The sequence below is a fragment of the Microcebus murinus genome, chromosome 4, assembly GCF_040939455.1.
Source record: "Microcebus murinus isolate Inina chromosome 4, M.murinus_Inina_mat1.0, whole genome shotgun sequence".
NCBI lineage: Eukaryota > Metazoa > Chordata > Mammalia > Primates > Cheirogaleidae > Microcebus > Microcebus murinus.
Window position 1 is genome coordinate 75,319,079 of NC_134107.1, and position 16,110 is coordinate 75,335,188.

The window sequence follows — 16,110 nt, forward strand, 5'->3', positions numbered from 1 at the left end:
CACACACACACACACACACACAAAACACTAAAGAAAAACAAATAGCTGGATCCCAGTAAGCTTCACATATAAGTTTATCCTGGTCATAAAAACACATATGCACACACACATACAAACTAGAGGACACTATTTGATCTTTCACCAAGAAATCCTAAATTATAATTCCAAGTCAAGGGTTATTTCTTCTGACAACTGGGTTTTCTTGGCTCCTTTTTTGTCTTTCAAAATAGCAAGTATCAGTTCAATGGGAAATCCAAGAGGGACAAAGGCAGTCACCAAGAGTGCACAGAAACTGTCGCCGTTGCTCTTGAGGAGCTGAGGATTTCGTGTTGGAAAAAAAGGGTTGTCACTGATCAGGAGCAGCTTTCTGAGGATGGCTGGCCTTAAACTGAAATAGGAGAGGGTTGGTGATATGGGGGCAGTCTTCCTAAAAATTGTTTAGGGGTTTTAAAGCTAATATTTTGATGTTGTCACATTCAAAGACAGAACATAAACAAAGTGCCAAAAGATTTTAAAGAATCCATCAATACTTGTAGTCAGGTGGCTTCCCTTTAGAAAAACTACATTATTCAGAGTGAAAAATGAATTAATTAGAATGCCCTTAGGACACAGAATCTGCTTAAGTATGTTAGTGGAAAAGTTAATTAATCACTACAGAATAAGATCCACAGTGGAGCAAATGTGTCAATGCTTAGGGTTGCCACAGTTTGGGGCATTATTCTTCTCTTTTTTTCTTTATGGAACTGTTCTCTTGGTGGCATTTTCCACTTGAAACACTTTATGCATTTTATGATTTACCTGATATCTTTGGTCTTTTTTCATTAAAATATATATTTCTGCAGTTAAAACATGAAAGTGGTGAGGACAGAAAGAGGCGAGTGAAGCATCACTTTGATTCATTTGCATTTAATTTCAGGGGAAAAAAGCTTCTTAGGCATTCTGAGGGATCCTTTTCTATTTGGAAGAATTGTTAAATACTCAACCTTAATTATTTATTGATAGTCTCTGAATTCTCAATGGATGATTTAAAAGGACCATCCCATTGACTTTACCAAAGTAATGAGTACAAAGTAGCTTAAAGCTACTGTTACTATTAGCAGTGCCAACCACCAACTGATTTTAATTAGATTTAACTTTTGCTCTGGATGTAACACAACTTGGCTATGCTGCCTCAGATTAACAAAGGACCATTAATCATTTTATGTAACAAAAGAACAGTGTGGGCCTGCACTGAAAGCATTTAATAGAGAGGTTAAATTTGTGTGCGCTGAAATAATTTTCAACTCACGCATAATTGAGCCCAGGCCAGTGGTGGAGGAAAGTGATATCCCAGGGAGGACCCAGGACCTCCCAGAGCAGGGCTTCTTGGCTGGCCACACTGCTATTGACGGTTGAGGCCAGATAATTCTTCATTGTGGGGGGTTGTCCTGTGCGTTGTGAGATGTGTGGCAGTATCCCTGGTTTCCACCCACTAGATGCTAGTAGCACGTACTGCCACCATCCTCCCACCAATGTGACAAGCACAAATGTCTCCAGACGTTGACAAATAGCCCCAGAGGTGGGGAGGGGCACAGCCGTCCCCAGTTGAAAACCATTGCCCAAAGGAATGGGCAGCCTCCGCTTTTCTGCACTGCCTGCCCAATTTGGTTCCATTTATGCCATGGCTGTCCCACAGTGCTGAGGCCCTCAGATGTTCCCCTTCCCCCCCATAACCAAATGTGCAGTCTGGCACTCAGAATCCCACTCCTCCCCACTCAGTCTCTCCCGTAGGACCCTGATGTTTGCCTCCTGCTTTTAACACATTGACTGTTACCCCCGAAAAAAAATATTTTTTCTTGGAGCCATAGTATTTTTATTACGAAAATAGAATAAAAACTTCGAAAACAAAAATGATCCTCTCTAATTTAATGAAAATTGTGTTATTTTTATTGTTCTCTGTGTATAAATTATGTGCAATTTGAAAAATAGTCCATATGGCTCCCAACGTGAACAGACGAGTGAGTTACATATGCTTCATGAGGCCCTGGGCTCAAGACTAGCGTGAGTTAAATACAACTCACATGGCAGTTAATGTGGTAAAGATTCATTATAAGTATCTGAGATGACTCTACTTTTTTCATGAAGTAACAGCACGCAGTATGCTTTTCCTATGTGTTTGTTTATTGTCAGTCTTCCCCTCTAGAATGTGAGCTCTGCCATGAGAGCAGGGTTTTCTGCCAACTTTGTCCACTGCTGTAGCCCTGCTGCCTAGAGCAGTGTCTGGCCCAGAGTAGGTGATAAATATCTGTTGAATGCTCAAATAAATGAGATGGTGATCATCAAACCTGACTCCTAACTTCTTGCTAGTTGTCTTGCACAGTCTTTCTCAGTGTTTGAAATGACATTATTTCCCTCTTAGAAGGTCAAGATCAGGGGTCCTCAAACTTTTTAAACAGGGGGCCAGTTCACTGTTTAAAAGTAACAGTCCATCAGACCGTTGGAGGGCTGTTGGAGAGTGCAGCGCACATTCCACACATGCGCACTGTGGGCCCAGGACGAGTCAGCTGCTAAGCAGGACAGGGCCGGATAAATGGCATGTGGCCCGTGGGCCGTAGTTTGAGGACACCTGGTCAAGATAGTTTTCATCTTCCCTCCTCTTCCTGTCTTGTTCTCTAAGCTGCTTTTACCTCCTTGTAGTTTAATGATATGCAAAAGTAGTATTGCCGGGACCCCTGTTAGTGCTTCAGCATCATGAAAAGCTATTCCACTGTATCTCTCCTCCTTTTCTTCCACTTTCACCAGCTTCACTCTGATAAATTTGATCTAATTGCAGTGCTTATCTTCAAACCACTCCTCAAGTGACCCCTCCTTAGGGCTATTGAATACTAATGGGCCTTCCTCTGTCATGTAAACTTTTCTCCCCCAAATCCCAATCCTTATGAGAAGAGCACAGCTGTATGATAAAGCCTTCATTAAAAGATTCCTTAATAGAACTAACTGCCTTTCCTTGATTGCATAATCAACAGCCTAATGAAATTGTCTTGGTAACAAGAGCCACAGTGTATTACATCCTCTCTTGAGACTAAGTAGAAAGACAATTGTGTCATCCTGAGAAGAGGATTGATTGTTCACAGTTTGAATTTGATTGTCCTTAAGGGGAACTAAACAAGAGATCATCTCCAGCTTCTCTAAATGGATTTTTATTCTCTTGGAAAGTTACTGTTTTACTTTCCACACAAGCCAAGCGTATAAATATCATGGTTTGTTGCAAGAGAGCCTAAGGGAGTATCAATATTCTTTTTTAGTATCGTGAATGATACGGTTTGAGGGGCACCTGGATGACCCCCCACGGGCTTCTCAGGGTAGGTGTAGATCAAGGTATTTCATTGCACATCTTCAAAATCTTTTTTTTTTTTTTTTTTTTTTTTTTTTACTGCAGGAGGAAACCCCCGAGGAAGGTTTGCCCTGGGCCTGGTGCAAAGTGAGTGGAAGGTCTATGTGAAGAGACCTCTAGACAGGGAAGAGCAAGACATTTACTTCCTCAATATCACTGCCACTGATGGACTCTTTGTCACACAGGCCATGGTGGAAGTGACAGTCAGTGATGTGAATGACAATAGCCCAGTGTGTGATCAGGTAAGATTTGGAGATACAGCTGTGCTTTTTACTCTTCCTCTAAAATGAAATCAAAAGCCATTTTGCTTTTCTTCTTAAGGCCAGGCAAACCTCTGCTCTTGTCTCCAGTTGGCTATAAGAGGGTAGGAGGTGGAACCTAGGATGAAATGTTCTAAACATGAAAGGAGGATAGGTAACAAGATCGGGTACCTAATTTTACCCCCCCACACACACACACACATACATACCAAAAGACAAAAACAAAACCATGTCTTAAAATGAAATAAAACCTTACGACTTATTTTGTCTAAATCACTCAAATCATAAAATAGAAACGGACTGCTCTATAGGATAAAATACTGGTTTGTATAAGTGTATACAACTGGTTAGTGGCAGTGTTGGTAATGAACACAGGTCTCCTGGCTCGTTGTGAAGTAGCTTTCCTACTTCTGTATAAAACATGATGCCAACACATGGTGCCAAAATCAAATCACAATTTATTTTTTCCTTACCATGTGGACCAAGATATAATATTGGTGTCTTATAGCTTGGAAAAATGTTGCAAATAGATTTAATCTCTCATGCTAATGCCAAATGTTAGTAGTGGCTCTTTAAAGAGTTGAAAAGAGTCCATAGGACTCATTGGGACTCCGCAGAATGGTGTACCATGGTCAATGTATGATGTGTGTCATGGAACCAGAGGGGTGAGATTTTCATCTGTTTTCTTCACTGCTGTATATTTAGCAACTAGAATGGAGCCTAACACATAGTAAGTGCTCAATAAATATTTGTTGAATGAATGGGCATGGGAGTGGTAGGGCAGCAGATATTCAGTGTTTCATAGTATACTGTAATATGGTTCTATGTTTAAAGGAAAAAAGTAGCAAAAGCTAAACCATAGAAATGAATTTTTAAAGAAGTCATATACAATGCTAAATATGGCACTTGTCCCACAGATACGAATGCTTTAGTTACCTTTGTTCACCTTTGCCCAGGTTGCATATACAGCATTATTTCCTGAAGACATTGCGTCAAATAAAATCATCCTGAAGGTCAGTGCCAAGGATGCCGATATTGGATCCAATGGAGATATACGATACTCGCTCTATGGATCTGGAAACAATGAATTTTTTCTAGATCCAGAAAGTGGTAAGGTGAAATTTATTCTTTGCGTAAATGCCATTGTTAATATATGAGAGAAGTTAAACTCTCATATGATTTCATCACTAGTGGATAGTTAGTATATTTGATATCGTGGGACAGAGGGAAAGCTTCCCTTCTGTCCTGTCTAAAGGTTCACAGAGATGAATTGACAATAGACAGATTAATAAAGGTATACAAATTTATTTACATGCACATGGGCACTGGAGTCCCAATAATATGAAACTCAAAGAAGGGCCAGATGGTTGAAGCTTAAATATCCTTTTCATAGGGGAGAGGAAAGTGGGGGGAATATAGATAATTTTAGAGGAGTAGCAAATTACTTTTAGGGGAAATGAATGGACCTGGGAGGTAACCATTATCTTGTAAATGATTCTCTTAGAAAACTCAGTGGGACCAGCAAATTGTGGGCAGGTGAGGAACTGAATTGCACTGTGAACAAAGGCTGTCTAATTATTCAAATAAAGTCTCCCAGGTCATATCTTGGAGCTGTCTTCAGAAGAATAAATGAAAAGTCTGTTTGGGCATGGTGATACCTTTTAGTCTTCTTTTTCTTCTCCAGTGGTCAATCTCTCTTGGATATTTGATGAGATTCCTAGGGACGGGGGTGTTAAGATAATTGCCCTTCAATTGGAAAGAGATTTCCTCAGTAAGATAAGGAAAATTCCAGAGAGTCCCTCCCTGTGCTTGGGTTGGGGGAGGAAAAAACAAGGGAAGGTTAGAAAGTTCTTGATTCTGAGGCATCTTCTAAGGCCTTCCAGATTATTTTAATTCAGAATGTTTGGCATGCCAGAGCACTGTACTTTGAGGTATTGTTCTCTGCACCCCAACAATATGATATTCAGTATCTTGGACTCTAAGCCATAGTAGGAACATATGGTGTACAGATATGGGTGCTCTGGACACAGACTTTATTTGGTTTATAAAACTTGCCTGGACTTGACCTACATTTATTAGCATCAAGTAAGCAGACATCTCTGTTTGCTTCTTCTGTTTCTCATATGAGTTAAGGCATATGCTTATAACAGGTATAAATCAAGTTACATCTCAAATGCAGATTGCCACGCAAACCAGACAGCAGTGCATAGAAAAGACAGGTTTTTTTTCTCATTTTGAACTCCCTTTTGGATCCCTTTCTGAGTCTTACTAACATAGTTGTCTGGTTTTTATTGAACGTTCAAGCTATGAACTCTCAGATTTGCTTGCATATTCAGGTAAAATTTATAAGGTGAAAGGTTATATAAGCCAAAGGCAGATAGATGGCTGCATTGAAGGCCAGAGATAATGGAAAAGTCATTTTCTACAGAGTCAGTGATTTTAGTGTTGTGAATTGGATGATCCATCTAATGGCAATTTTTACATCAAGTGTAACGATTGACTAGCTTGCATATTTCCAGCTGTGTTGGTCCTCGTGAACAGTAACTAACTACTGAGTCTCCAAAAAGGTAGTGGCTCCTCCCTGCCCACTCCCGTGTCGGTTGTATCCTACTGGGACATCTTGACTTAGCTACATGTGAATAGACTACTTAGCTGCCTGGGCCTGGTGATGATTTACTCCATAGGTAACATTTATTGAATAGCTGATAGATATAAAAACTTTATGGGATATTTGTAGTAAACTCCAAAATGAACAAAACAAACCATGTCCAGGGGATATTATAATCCAGTAGGGAAGATAGACGAGTAGACCAATAATAATAATAATGAAAGACAATTGAAATGAGTGCCCAGGAGAAATATAAGGGGAGCTATATCTGGGCACAGAGGAAGAAGTAGCTTCTATTCTGAAGAGAGAAAAAAAGGAAGCTGTTTTAAGGAAGAGCTAGCATTTGAACTGAGCTAGGAGTCTAGTAGCTAACGCAGGACACTGTAGGTTACAGGGACAGCATGAGCCAAGAGCACAGCACATCCAGGAAATGTACAAAAGTGGCAGGAAAACAACTTTAGGCCAGATCATGGAGGGTCTTGAATGTCACCCTGGAAAGTCACCGGATGCTTTCTGAATAGGAGTTTCGGAAATGTCCCAACCTATATCTGAGAACTGTCTGTCTGCAACAGAGATGCATAGGAGGAACTGCTTTATAAATATAGACATCTTGATCTGAATAATGTCTACTAACTTTATTTAAGAATAATAACATTTCATGAGTCATACTTTTTACCAAACTGCATTTATTCAGGTTTGTCACTGGACTTGTTATCATTATCTATTGAAACTTAAACAATAAAAGAGTCTCCATGGGAGCTGGTGTCCAGCACAGTAGTTCTAGCAGTTAAAATGCAGACACAGCATACCTGGGATGCTTGTTGTCAAGTCACTGCTTCTCCAAGCTCCTCAGGTTGTCTTCCACCTGACCCCTGCCCCAGTACCCGAATGCACTTCCACAACCCAGCAAGTAAAGGCTTCGCCCTGGCACAATAGTGGTCCTTCCGACCCTGCTCTGCTCAAGCCAGCCTCTGTTTTGATTGCCTGTTTTCCCCTAAAAGGTGGAATAAAGAGTTAAGTATCTGGAAGCAAAGAGAGTGCCCTTCTGAGTCTCTGGATTGTTGACAGTACTGACCACCAGAGAACTAGAGATGCTGGTCCATTCTCTATGCTTTTTCTGCAAATATAGCAGAAATCCAGAGACTTATGTCCAGAGTAGATCTTGAGAGGTTGAAAGAGATTAAGAGGCTTCTTCATGTAGCCAAAAGAAAGAAGCCCTGATACCAGAGATTTCCCAAAGGGACTAATGAATTTGAAGTTCATGAAGCTGTTTTGTTGCTACATCCAAAGTCCCATCCATTTTTCCTGCTGCCTAAAGAATGATCGAATTTTCTGTATCTTACCATATATGGGGTACTTGGACCAAATGCCATTGGTCCTTCCTGTACTGGGAATTCTTTATATAATTGATCCTCTGCTCCTCAAAGAAAGACAGTTTTTGACAAGCCAGGCCAATCATGCTGCCATTTCCTTTCACAGGCGAGTTAAAAACCTTGGCTCTGTTGGACCGGGAGAGGGTCCCTGTGTACAACCTGATCGCCAGAGCCACGGACGGGGGTGGCAGGTTCTGCCAGTCTGACGTCCGCCTGATCCTGGAGGATGTGAACGATAACCCCCCTGTGTTTTCTTCTGACCACTACAACGCCTGTGTCTATGAGAACACGGCCACCAAGGCTCTGTTGACCAGAGTTCAAGCCGTGGACCCCGACGTTGGTAAGTCAGTTGCACTGACCAGGCCTCTGCCTGTTCACACATTGGGCATAGTGTCTTCAGGTGATGCCTTTCCTTTAGTTTTACGAGAACCTTCATCAGCTCCGTTGGTTCTTTACCATGAGATTGCATTAAATTACACTTCAGCTCCTTAGCTGATGCACTTCCTGTGCATGAGAAAACTCTGAAAGTAGTCCTCCCTCCTCTTGCTAGCATTTGAAGAGGAGATACTATGAATTCCTTTCTCTTTTAGCCAAGGGTTTTGGGTTGGTTTAAGTTTTTTTGCGATTTTTCTTTTTTTGACCTTTTGAATAAAAATGATAGCTTCCTTACTTGCCTATTCCTCTTAAACATAGTTCATATGCTGTTGTGAGGCAGGGAGAATTCATTTCCATTTCTTTGAAGAATGACATCACATGCTTCAGCTGAAATACGACAGTCTCAATATATATTGTAGTGCCCCATAGTGCAAAGACCAATTACTAAATGTGCTGCCAGTCCAACGTGGATTTTTCAAACTGCCATTTTCCAGAGTATTTTCGTCACATGTAAACTGACATTACTAGGAGGCAGAGTAGGGGTGGAGGAGATAAGGAATTAGAATTGAAAGTTGCTAATAAAGTTTGTGTTCAAATCCACTTTACATAATGAGATGGTGAGTTAGAAAGGACTGGAGTTAATTGCTAGGTAGACCTTCTGAGAATGCATAAGTTATTGAGGTGACTACATGATGGAATATAAATACGAAAGGGCATATAGACAGCCTCTTGGTTGCACATTTTAAGAGCTGTAAATCAGAGGATGGAGAAATGATGGGGTGTGTCTGCTATGCTAAACAGGCCTTTATATAATTCAGTGTCTTATTGCTTAATTTTGAATTGAAAGAAAAATTATTGGACTAATGGAAAAGTAAATACATGATAATTAGTTGAAAACACACGTAGAGCCCAGGGTCTCTGCCTATTTCCCCTTAGAGAAATTAGTGGCTACACTTTGAATTATTGCTTTTAAGCTCATTAGCATAATTTTCGAGGCTGAGAACCAACCCTTTTAAAGTCTGTGTATTACAGAGCTTTGTGAAAAATGGCAAATAGGAAAAGATTCTTTTATTGATACATAATTATGTAATACCTACAACTACTCTATTTTGAAGGAGGATTAGAAAACATTCTCTGGACTCTTATTAGCAGGTGACTTTTGGGGAAAAAGAGGACATAATTAATGCAAATGAATCTTTTAATCATTTTAAATCTGATTTTGAGAATGTATAATTAGGCCACAGTTGAAATTTTGTAGGCTAAGAGGATGGAATTTTTCTACTCACTCCCTGCACGAAGGAATTGGGTGAGCTCACGCTACTGGAGATTGGACACAGAAGTCTGATGAGTGCATATGGTGTTTCAGACAGTGCGGGGGTGGGATGGGGTGTTACTGACTCACAGATGCTGTGCTTGGAGCTGTTTTGCCAAGTCATAGTGAAGGATATGTAGTTAGCTATGTCCTTTCACTTCTTTTGAGTCACATGGCCAGGCTAGGAGTTGGAGAAGAAGAAAAATCTAGGCTCTGGACATTTAACAGGGCAGAGGTGATGCAGACTTTAAAGGACCAAAACCAGATTGAGGACCTTACCAGCACCTCGATCTGCTTGTTTGCAATAATGAGTAAAAGGCTTATGTTTAGAGCATCCAATAGAGACCGAGGCTATGGGTACTGCTGACACCTATGTATAAAGTGTGTTCACCAGACCATGGTATCAGCCTCAGGACAACTCTAGCATAAAACTCCAGATTCTGGTTCATTTTCTCAGTTTTTGTAGGAGGTTCTCATTTAGCTTTAAAAAACAAAAGAAAAGAATTAAGATAGCTGGAGAAGAACAAATCAACATTTGTAAAAACACAAGCTGTGCCCCACACCATGGGAAGAAGAGGTGAAGGTCTTGGTCAGAGCTCACAGCAGATTCCAGTAGCAGTCTAAAAACTGATATCAACTCCCCCCGTGCCCCCCCCCCCGCCGCTAGCTGTCAATAATTGGTGGCTTATGAAATTGCAGTTAGCGGACTGATCAGAATACTTACTATCTCAAGAGTGACCATTTCTCCATCTTTCATAAGAGATCACAAACAAGTGTGAGCTGTGCACTGAGATCATCAAGTTGTTGAGTGGGAAATTCATCTTGGAGCCAAACTGAACCTCTATCTGGAAGCTGAGTTTGCAAATGAATGGGTATTATATTAGGTTGAATCTAGACTCCCAGTATCTTTAGTGTGCTTACACAGTGTTCAAAAAGTGTGAATTAGTTGTCAATATTTAAGAGCCATATTTTTATTAGGAACTTAGATTTCTGGCACTTTATGGAAACAACTGCACTCAGAGGGGTCAGCAATTCCAGGTGCACAGGTCCCTCCGTGGCAGGAGCTAAATAGCAGCTGCCTCTTTGACATGGGCCACAGCTCTCACCCTCCCCCTTGCCAGCCACTTCACTTAACTTGAGTTACCTCCTTAACTTGCTTGCAACCCCTTCTCTATTGTGAACAAGGAGATGTCTGATTGTTTCTTTAACTTTTTATTTTGAAATAATTGTAGGTTCCCAGGAAGTTGTGAAGTAGCATACAGGGAGGTCAAGTGCTCCTTTCTTTCACCCAGCCATTCTCCCCCAGTGGTGACATCTTGCCTAACTATAATATACCATCAAAACTAGGAAACTGACACAGGTACCATCCCCAGAGGTTATGCATATTGCAGCGTGCACGTGTGTGCGTGTGTGTCTCTATGCAATGTTACCACCTGCGCAGCTTCACATCACCACCACCACATTCCTCCATCACGAGGCTCCCTCCTGCTGCCCCTTTAGAGCCCCTCTCCCCTCCCCCCTGCACCTCCTTCCCCATTCCTAGCCCACAGCAATCACTAATCTCTATAATTTTCTTATTTTAAAAATGCTATTTAAATGAAATCATATAGTTTTTAGCCTTTTGAGATTGGCCTTTCTTCGCTCAGCATAATTCCCTCGAGATTTATCTGAGTTGTCTAATTCGTTTTTTATCCGAGTACAGAACATTGGCTCCATTTGTGTAAATGGCAGAGATATTTGGTTCGTGAAACTTCTTTCATTAAGCAAATTCCATTACCTGAAGTTGTAAATTTTTTCACCAGCGTGATGATCTGAATGTTTATGTCCCTCTAACATTTATATATTAGAATTTAATCTCTAATGTGTCTATATTAAGAGATATAGGCTTTGGAGGCAGTTAGATCATGAGGGTAGAGCCCACGTGAATGGGATTAGTGCCCTTAGAAAAGAGATTTGAGGGAGCCTGTTTGACCCTTCTGCCACATGAAGACACATGGAAGGGCACTATCTATGAGGAATGTGCCCCCAGCAGACATTAAGTCTGCTAGTGCCTTGATCTTGGACTTCCCAGCCTCCAAAACCATGAGCTATAAATTTCTTTTGTTTATAAATTACCCAGTCTAAGGTATTTTACTATAGCAGCCTGAATGGACTAAGACAACAAGCATTTGACTACATTATACAATAGGTCACTATAAACTGCAGAAAAAAGACAAGAATATATTAATCTGAAACCTGATGCTGTACTGTAATGAATTCACAGCCTTTACTATGACTTACTAGACCTTCATATCCAGGTTTTTTAATTTTAAAATATATTAATTGCTTTTAGCCAAACAACTGTTCCCTACAAATGATTCATAATGAACTAACATTAATGTTAGAGTAACTGCCTAGGTCAGGAAGAAAATAAAAACAGAGGAGGACAAAATAATTTTAATACCTTTATGAGTTCTAAGAAATGCCATGGCAACTGTCTAGATTTTAGCATTAAGTTATTAGTTTTCCTGTCAAATGGAAATATCCTCCATCCCATAAACTAGCGATGTGACTTCAGGATTCAACATTTATAAAAGCGTAATCTTTTCAGTAAAAAGGAGGAAAACTTTGTTGCATTACTTTTTGGGGGTTAATATCCTACTATTTAGCCTACCTCTCAGAGGTACAATTTGTTCCCAAGTTCCCTATTTTGAGGGTTTTTAAACTAGCAAATGGAATATGCAGTGATAGGGATTAGAGATAAAAATCTGTGACCATTTGAGGCAAAATTACATGAAAATAAAATGTGAATTTGTGCTGGAAAATAAGCCCATGATTTATTAAGAGGCCAATTTCCACATATATGTGGAGATGTGAGAGGACATGTTTTTTCTCTTGTGGAACAGGGACATAAAGAAAGGAAATGTTCTAATGAGCTCCACTCACTCCTTTCCTGTAAAATATTTCCTGTAAGCTTTGGAAATTTTTTTCAAGGATTTCAGAGAGTTGGAGGCTCAGAACACACATTACAGTTATTTTCCATTCATTTTAACAAATATTTAATGAGCCGATAGGTAACGGGCACTACAGAAGGAAGAGCAAGGTTCTCAAAAATGAGGAAAATGCAATGACAAGCCTCAGGTAATATGCAACAGCAAAAGAAAAAAAAAAAGAGAGGAATCAGGAACACACATACCCTTAATAAAAGGCAGAGCTTCCAGAATGAATAGGATTTCAGCAGTCAGAAATAGGAATGTACTCAGGAAGACAGGAACCAGGGGATAAAATCATAAAGCTGGGAAAGCGTGGGCCCAGCTAAATAGTTAGGAGAGAACATCACATAGTCTGGGATGTAGGAGAGATGGATCAGACAAGAAAAGCAGACTGGGCCCGACTGTGGTTGTTGATGAAGGCCAGGGACTGTGTACTTAATTCAATAGGTGGCAAAGAACTGATGAGCCCTTTTGAGAAAAGAAATAACCAATTCTGGGTTTGGGAAAGGCTAATCCGAAAGGAGCCTCTACGATGGATTGGAATGAGGCAAACCGGGGGGTGAGAAAGCTCCTATGAGGGTATTGAGAAAGACCACAGGGGCCAAAATGAGAGTGGCAGCTCTGGGATTCAAAAGGAAAAAGCAGGTGAGAGTGAGATTGAGATTTCAGATGGACTGAAGGCTAGGTGGTCAAGATTTCAAACGTGGGCACCAGGTGAAGGTGCTGCATGAGAATAGCATAGATCTGAAGTAGGACCTGCAGAGAGAAAGATGAAAACTTGGGGACACGTTGGAAGTTAAAGTTAGAGTCAAGAATAAAGATAAGTTTGCTACTCATGACAAAATAGGGAAGTCTTACCTTCCAGGGGTTTACAGTCATAGTGGGAAACAGGCATGCACAAAGGAGCATGCCAAGAAAAATATGAGAAATGTGGTAATGGAATTGCATCTGTGAGGGTGGGAATTTTGTAAAGATTAACCAGATAGCACGTGTAAAATGCTATACAGTTCCCTGTAGGAATTATCAACTGGGGCAAATCAGAAAGGACTCACGAAGTGGTATCAACATTTAAGTTGGGTCTTAAGGGTTGAGGTTTGAATGTAGATAGAGAAGGAAAAGATGGAGGGGGACAGAGAGAGAGATGAGGATTATATTAGCTAGGACAGGCTTCTCTAGGGTGAGGTCATTTTTTAAAAGTCTCAGTGGCTTCATACAGCAAAAGTTTAATTTCTCCCTGATTGAAGTGCCTGTCAGTGGGAGTCCATGCAGTGACTCGGAAACCCGGTCCCTGCATCCTGTCATCCCCACCTTCTTGACCTTTACCTTCCAAGGTCACCGCACCAGGGGAAGAGAGGGATGAAAGTAGCATGCCCACTCTTAGCTGCCTCAGCTGGGGAGAGACCACGTCACTCTGCCACTGCCCATCGCGTGGCAGGAGTCACACAAGCCAGTCCCCCACCCACAGGTAGAGAGTGCCATGGGAGATTTGGTGAGCACTCACTGCCTCTGCCACGATGATGAAAGCAGGAAGGAGCAGCTGTCCGGTAGGTCCTAAAGAGGCGAGAGAGGGTGACATCACTTATGTGGGTAGGGAGGGTCAGCCTCAGCAGCATGAGGGACCACTGGCCCTTAGAAATGAAAGGAAAGAGAGAAGCAGGAAGGAAAGAACTGAAACCCAAAGGAAGACCCTCAACACGAGGTGCAGAGGAAAGCCCAATGCAAGGCACGCACCTGCCCTTCTGAGACTGCACTCCTGGCCTCCTCCGGAGACCAGGCCACAGGGGTGCCCTGAGTGTCCCTAAGGAGCCCGTCTCCCCCAGAGCCCACATGGTCATGGGGAACCCCTAGGGGATTAGTGTTCTGTGACCTTTGCCAAGTCTTTGTCCCCCCCCCAGCCTCAGTTTCCTCTTCTGTGAGAATGACAGTAGTGTATCCCCTTTGCCAACCTCAAAGGCTCTCCCAAGAGTGAAAGAAAACTCCAAGCGTTGGAACTGGGGAGGCCACATTGTCCCTCACTGGCGTTAGATGCCCCTGCTCTGAGCTCCTGAGGCACCTCATGATTATCCTGGCATGGAGCTGTTTGCACGTCTCTTCTCCGCTAGTCCTGAACCCTTGCAGGCAAGCTCACTGCGTCATAAGGACTTTAAATGATAATAATCATGTGACAGCTAATAATGTCTTCTTTTAGAGCTTCTACTCCACGCCACGCACTAGGCCAAGTGCTTTAGATTATGTTATTTCCATTTCTCATAACAACGCTACTAAGTTAGCATATTTTTTGGTTCTCTTTAATATACAAATAAACTCTGAGGGGTTAAGTAACTTGCCATGAGCCACAAGTTAGTGGCAGGGTTGCAGACATCATGAAAGGAGCCATGGGAGGGTTGGTTACCAGATACCAGATAATAGTGTGCTATAGTCTAGGCCAGTGCTTCTCAAAAAGTGTTCCCAGGACCGACAGTCTCAGCATCACCTGTGAGCTTGTGGGAAACGCAGACTCTGATTAAGAGACTCTAGATCAGTGGTTCTCAAACTTTAGTGAGCATCAGAATCACCTGGAGGCCTTGTTTAAACAGACTGCTGGCCCCCTCCCACAGAGCCTCTGCCTCAGCAGGTCTGGGAGGAGACCTGCTAACTGGCATTTCAGACTAGTTCCCAGGTGATGTGGAGGCTGCTGTCCCCAGAACCACACTCTGAGAACCACTTGCTTAGAGGTTGTTAATGCTTTTGTGTCACAAACATCTTGAGAATTTGGTGACGCCTGTGGATCACCTTTCGGAATAATGTTTTACAACTCATAAAGTAAACTACAAAGGGTTACAAGCAAAGTAGATTTCTGCGAGCATTTTTCAAGTTGTTATATAGTAATATGAATTCCTTCTTTAATATATTAAATAAGAAGATCTCACACAGTAGGTCTAATAACTTCCATAAATTGAACTAGCAGTAAGCAGAAGTATGCACAGCAATAAAGTAATATGAAAATATCTGTGATTCCTATTGGTTACCACATCACAGGGTATTGTTCACCCCACAGTGATTTGTTGCCTACATTTATAATGGAATGCCATGCTAAATCTAGTTAGAGGCTGATGAAAATAGAGATGTCAGTCTCTATGGTAGCAGCCTCTAAGAGGATACTCAATGGTCCCCACCTCCTGGCATTCATGCCCTCCCCTTCAGAGTGAGCTGGACTTACTGACTCACTTACTGACTCACAAACTCTCCTGTTTGTTTGTTTCAATTTTTAATTTTTAATTATTATAGGTATATAATAGTTATATATGTTTATAAGGTACATGTGATATCTTGATACAGGCATACAATGTGAATTAATCAAATCAGGGTAATTCAGGGATCCATCATCTCAGGCATTTAACATTTCTTTATGTTAGGAACATTCCAACTCCACTCTTTTAGTTATTTTAGAGTATATGCTAACTTATTATTGATTATAGTCATCTAGTTATGCTGACTCACTTCTAATGAACAGAATATGGCAGAAGTGATCCCATTTCTTTGGAGACTAGGTTATGATGGCATCCATCTTGGGCACACTTTCTGTTTTAGGCTTCTAGGACTACAATAGCAAAGTACCGTAGACTGAGTGGCTTAAACAACAAAGAGGTATTTTCTCATAATTCTGGAATCTGGAAATCCAAGTTCAGGGTGCCAGCGTTGGTTGTATTTTGTCAAGGGCTGTCTTTCAGGTTTGCAGACAGCTGTCTTCTCACTGTGTGCTCACATGGCCTTTCCCAGGTGCATCTGGGTGGGAAGAGAGAGAGATCTGTCTCTCCTACTCTTCTTATAAGACCACTAATCCTATCTCATTAGGAT

At 41.4% G+C, this 16,110-nt stretch overlaps 1 protein-coding gene across 5 annotated transcripts in view; it reads left to right on the forward strand.

The window, feature by feature from the left end:
• FAT3 (FAT atypical cadherin 3) overlaps positions 1-16,110 on the forward strand; it is a 635,879-nt gene that overhangs the window by 543,445 nt on the left and 76,324 nt on the right. For all 5 annotated transcript variants that reach the window (XM_076002418.1, XM_076002421.1, XM_076002420.1 and 2 more), the window contains 3 exons: positions 3,419-3,615; positions 4,590-4,743; positions 7,721-7,954. In XM_076002418.1, coding sequence (XP_075858533.1) covers positions 3,419-3,615; positions 4,590-4,743; positions 7,721-7,954 — 585 coding nt within the window. The remainder of the gene's footprint in view (positions 1-3,418; positions 3,616-4,589; positions 4,744-7,720; positions 7,955-16,110) is intronic.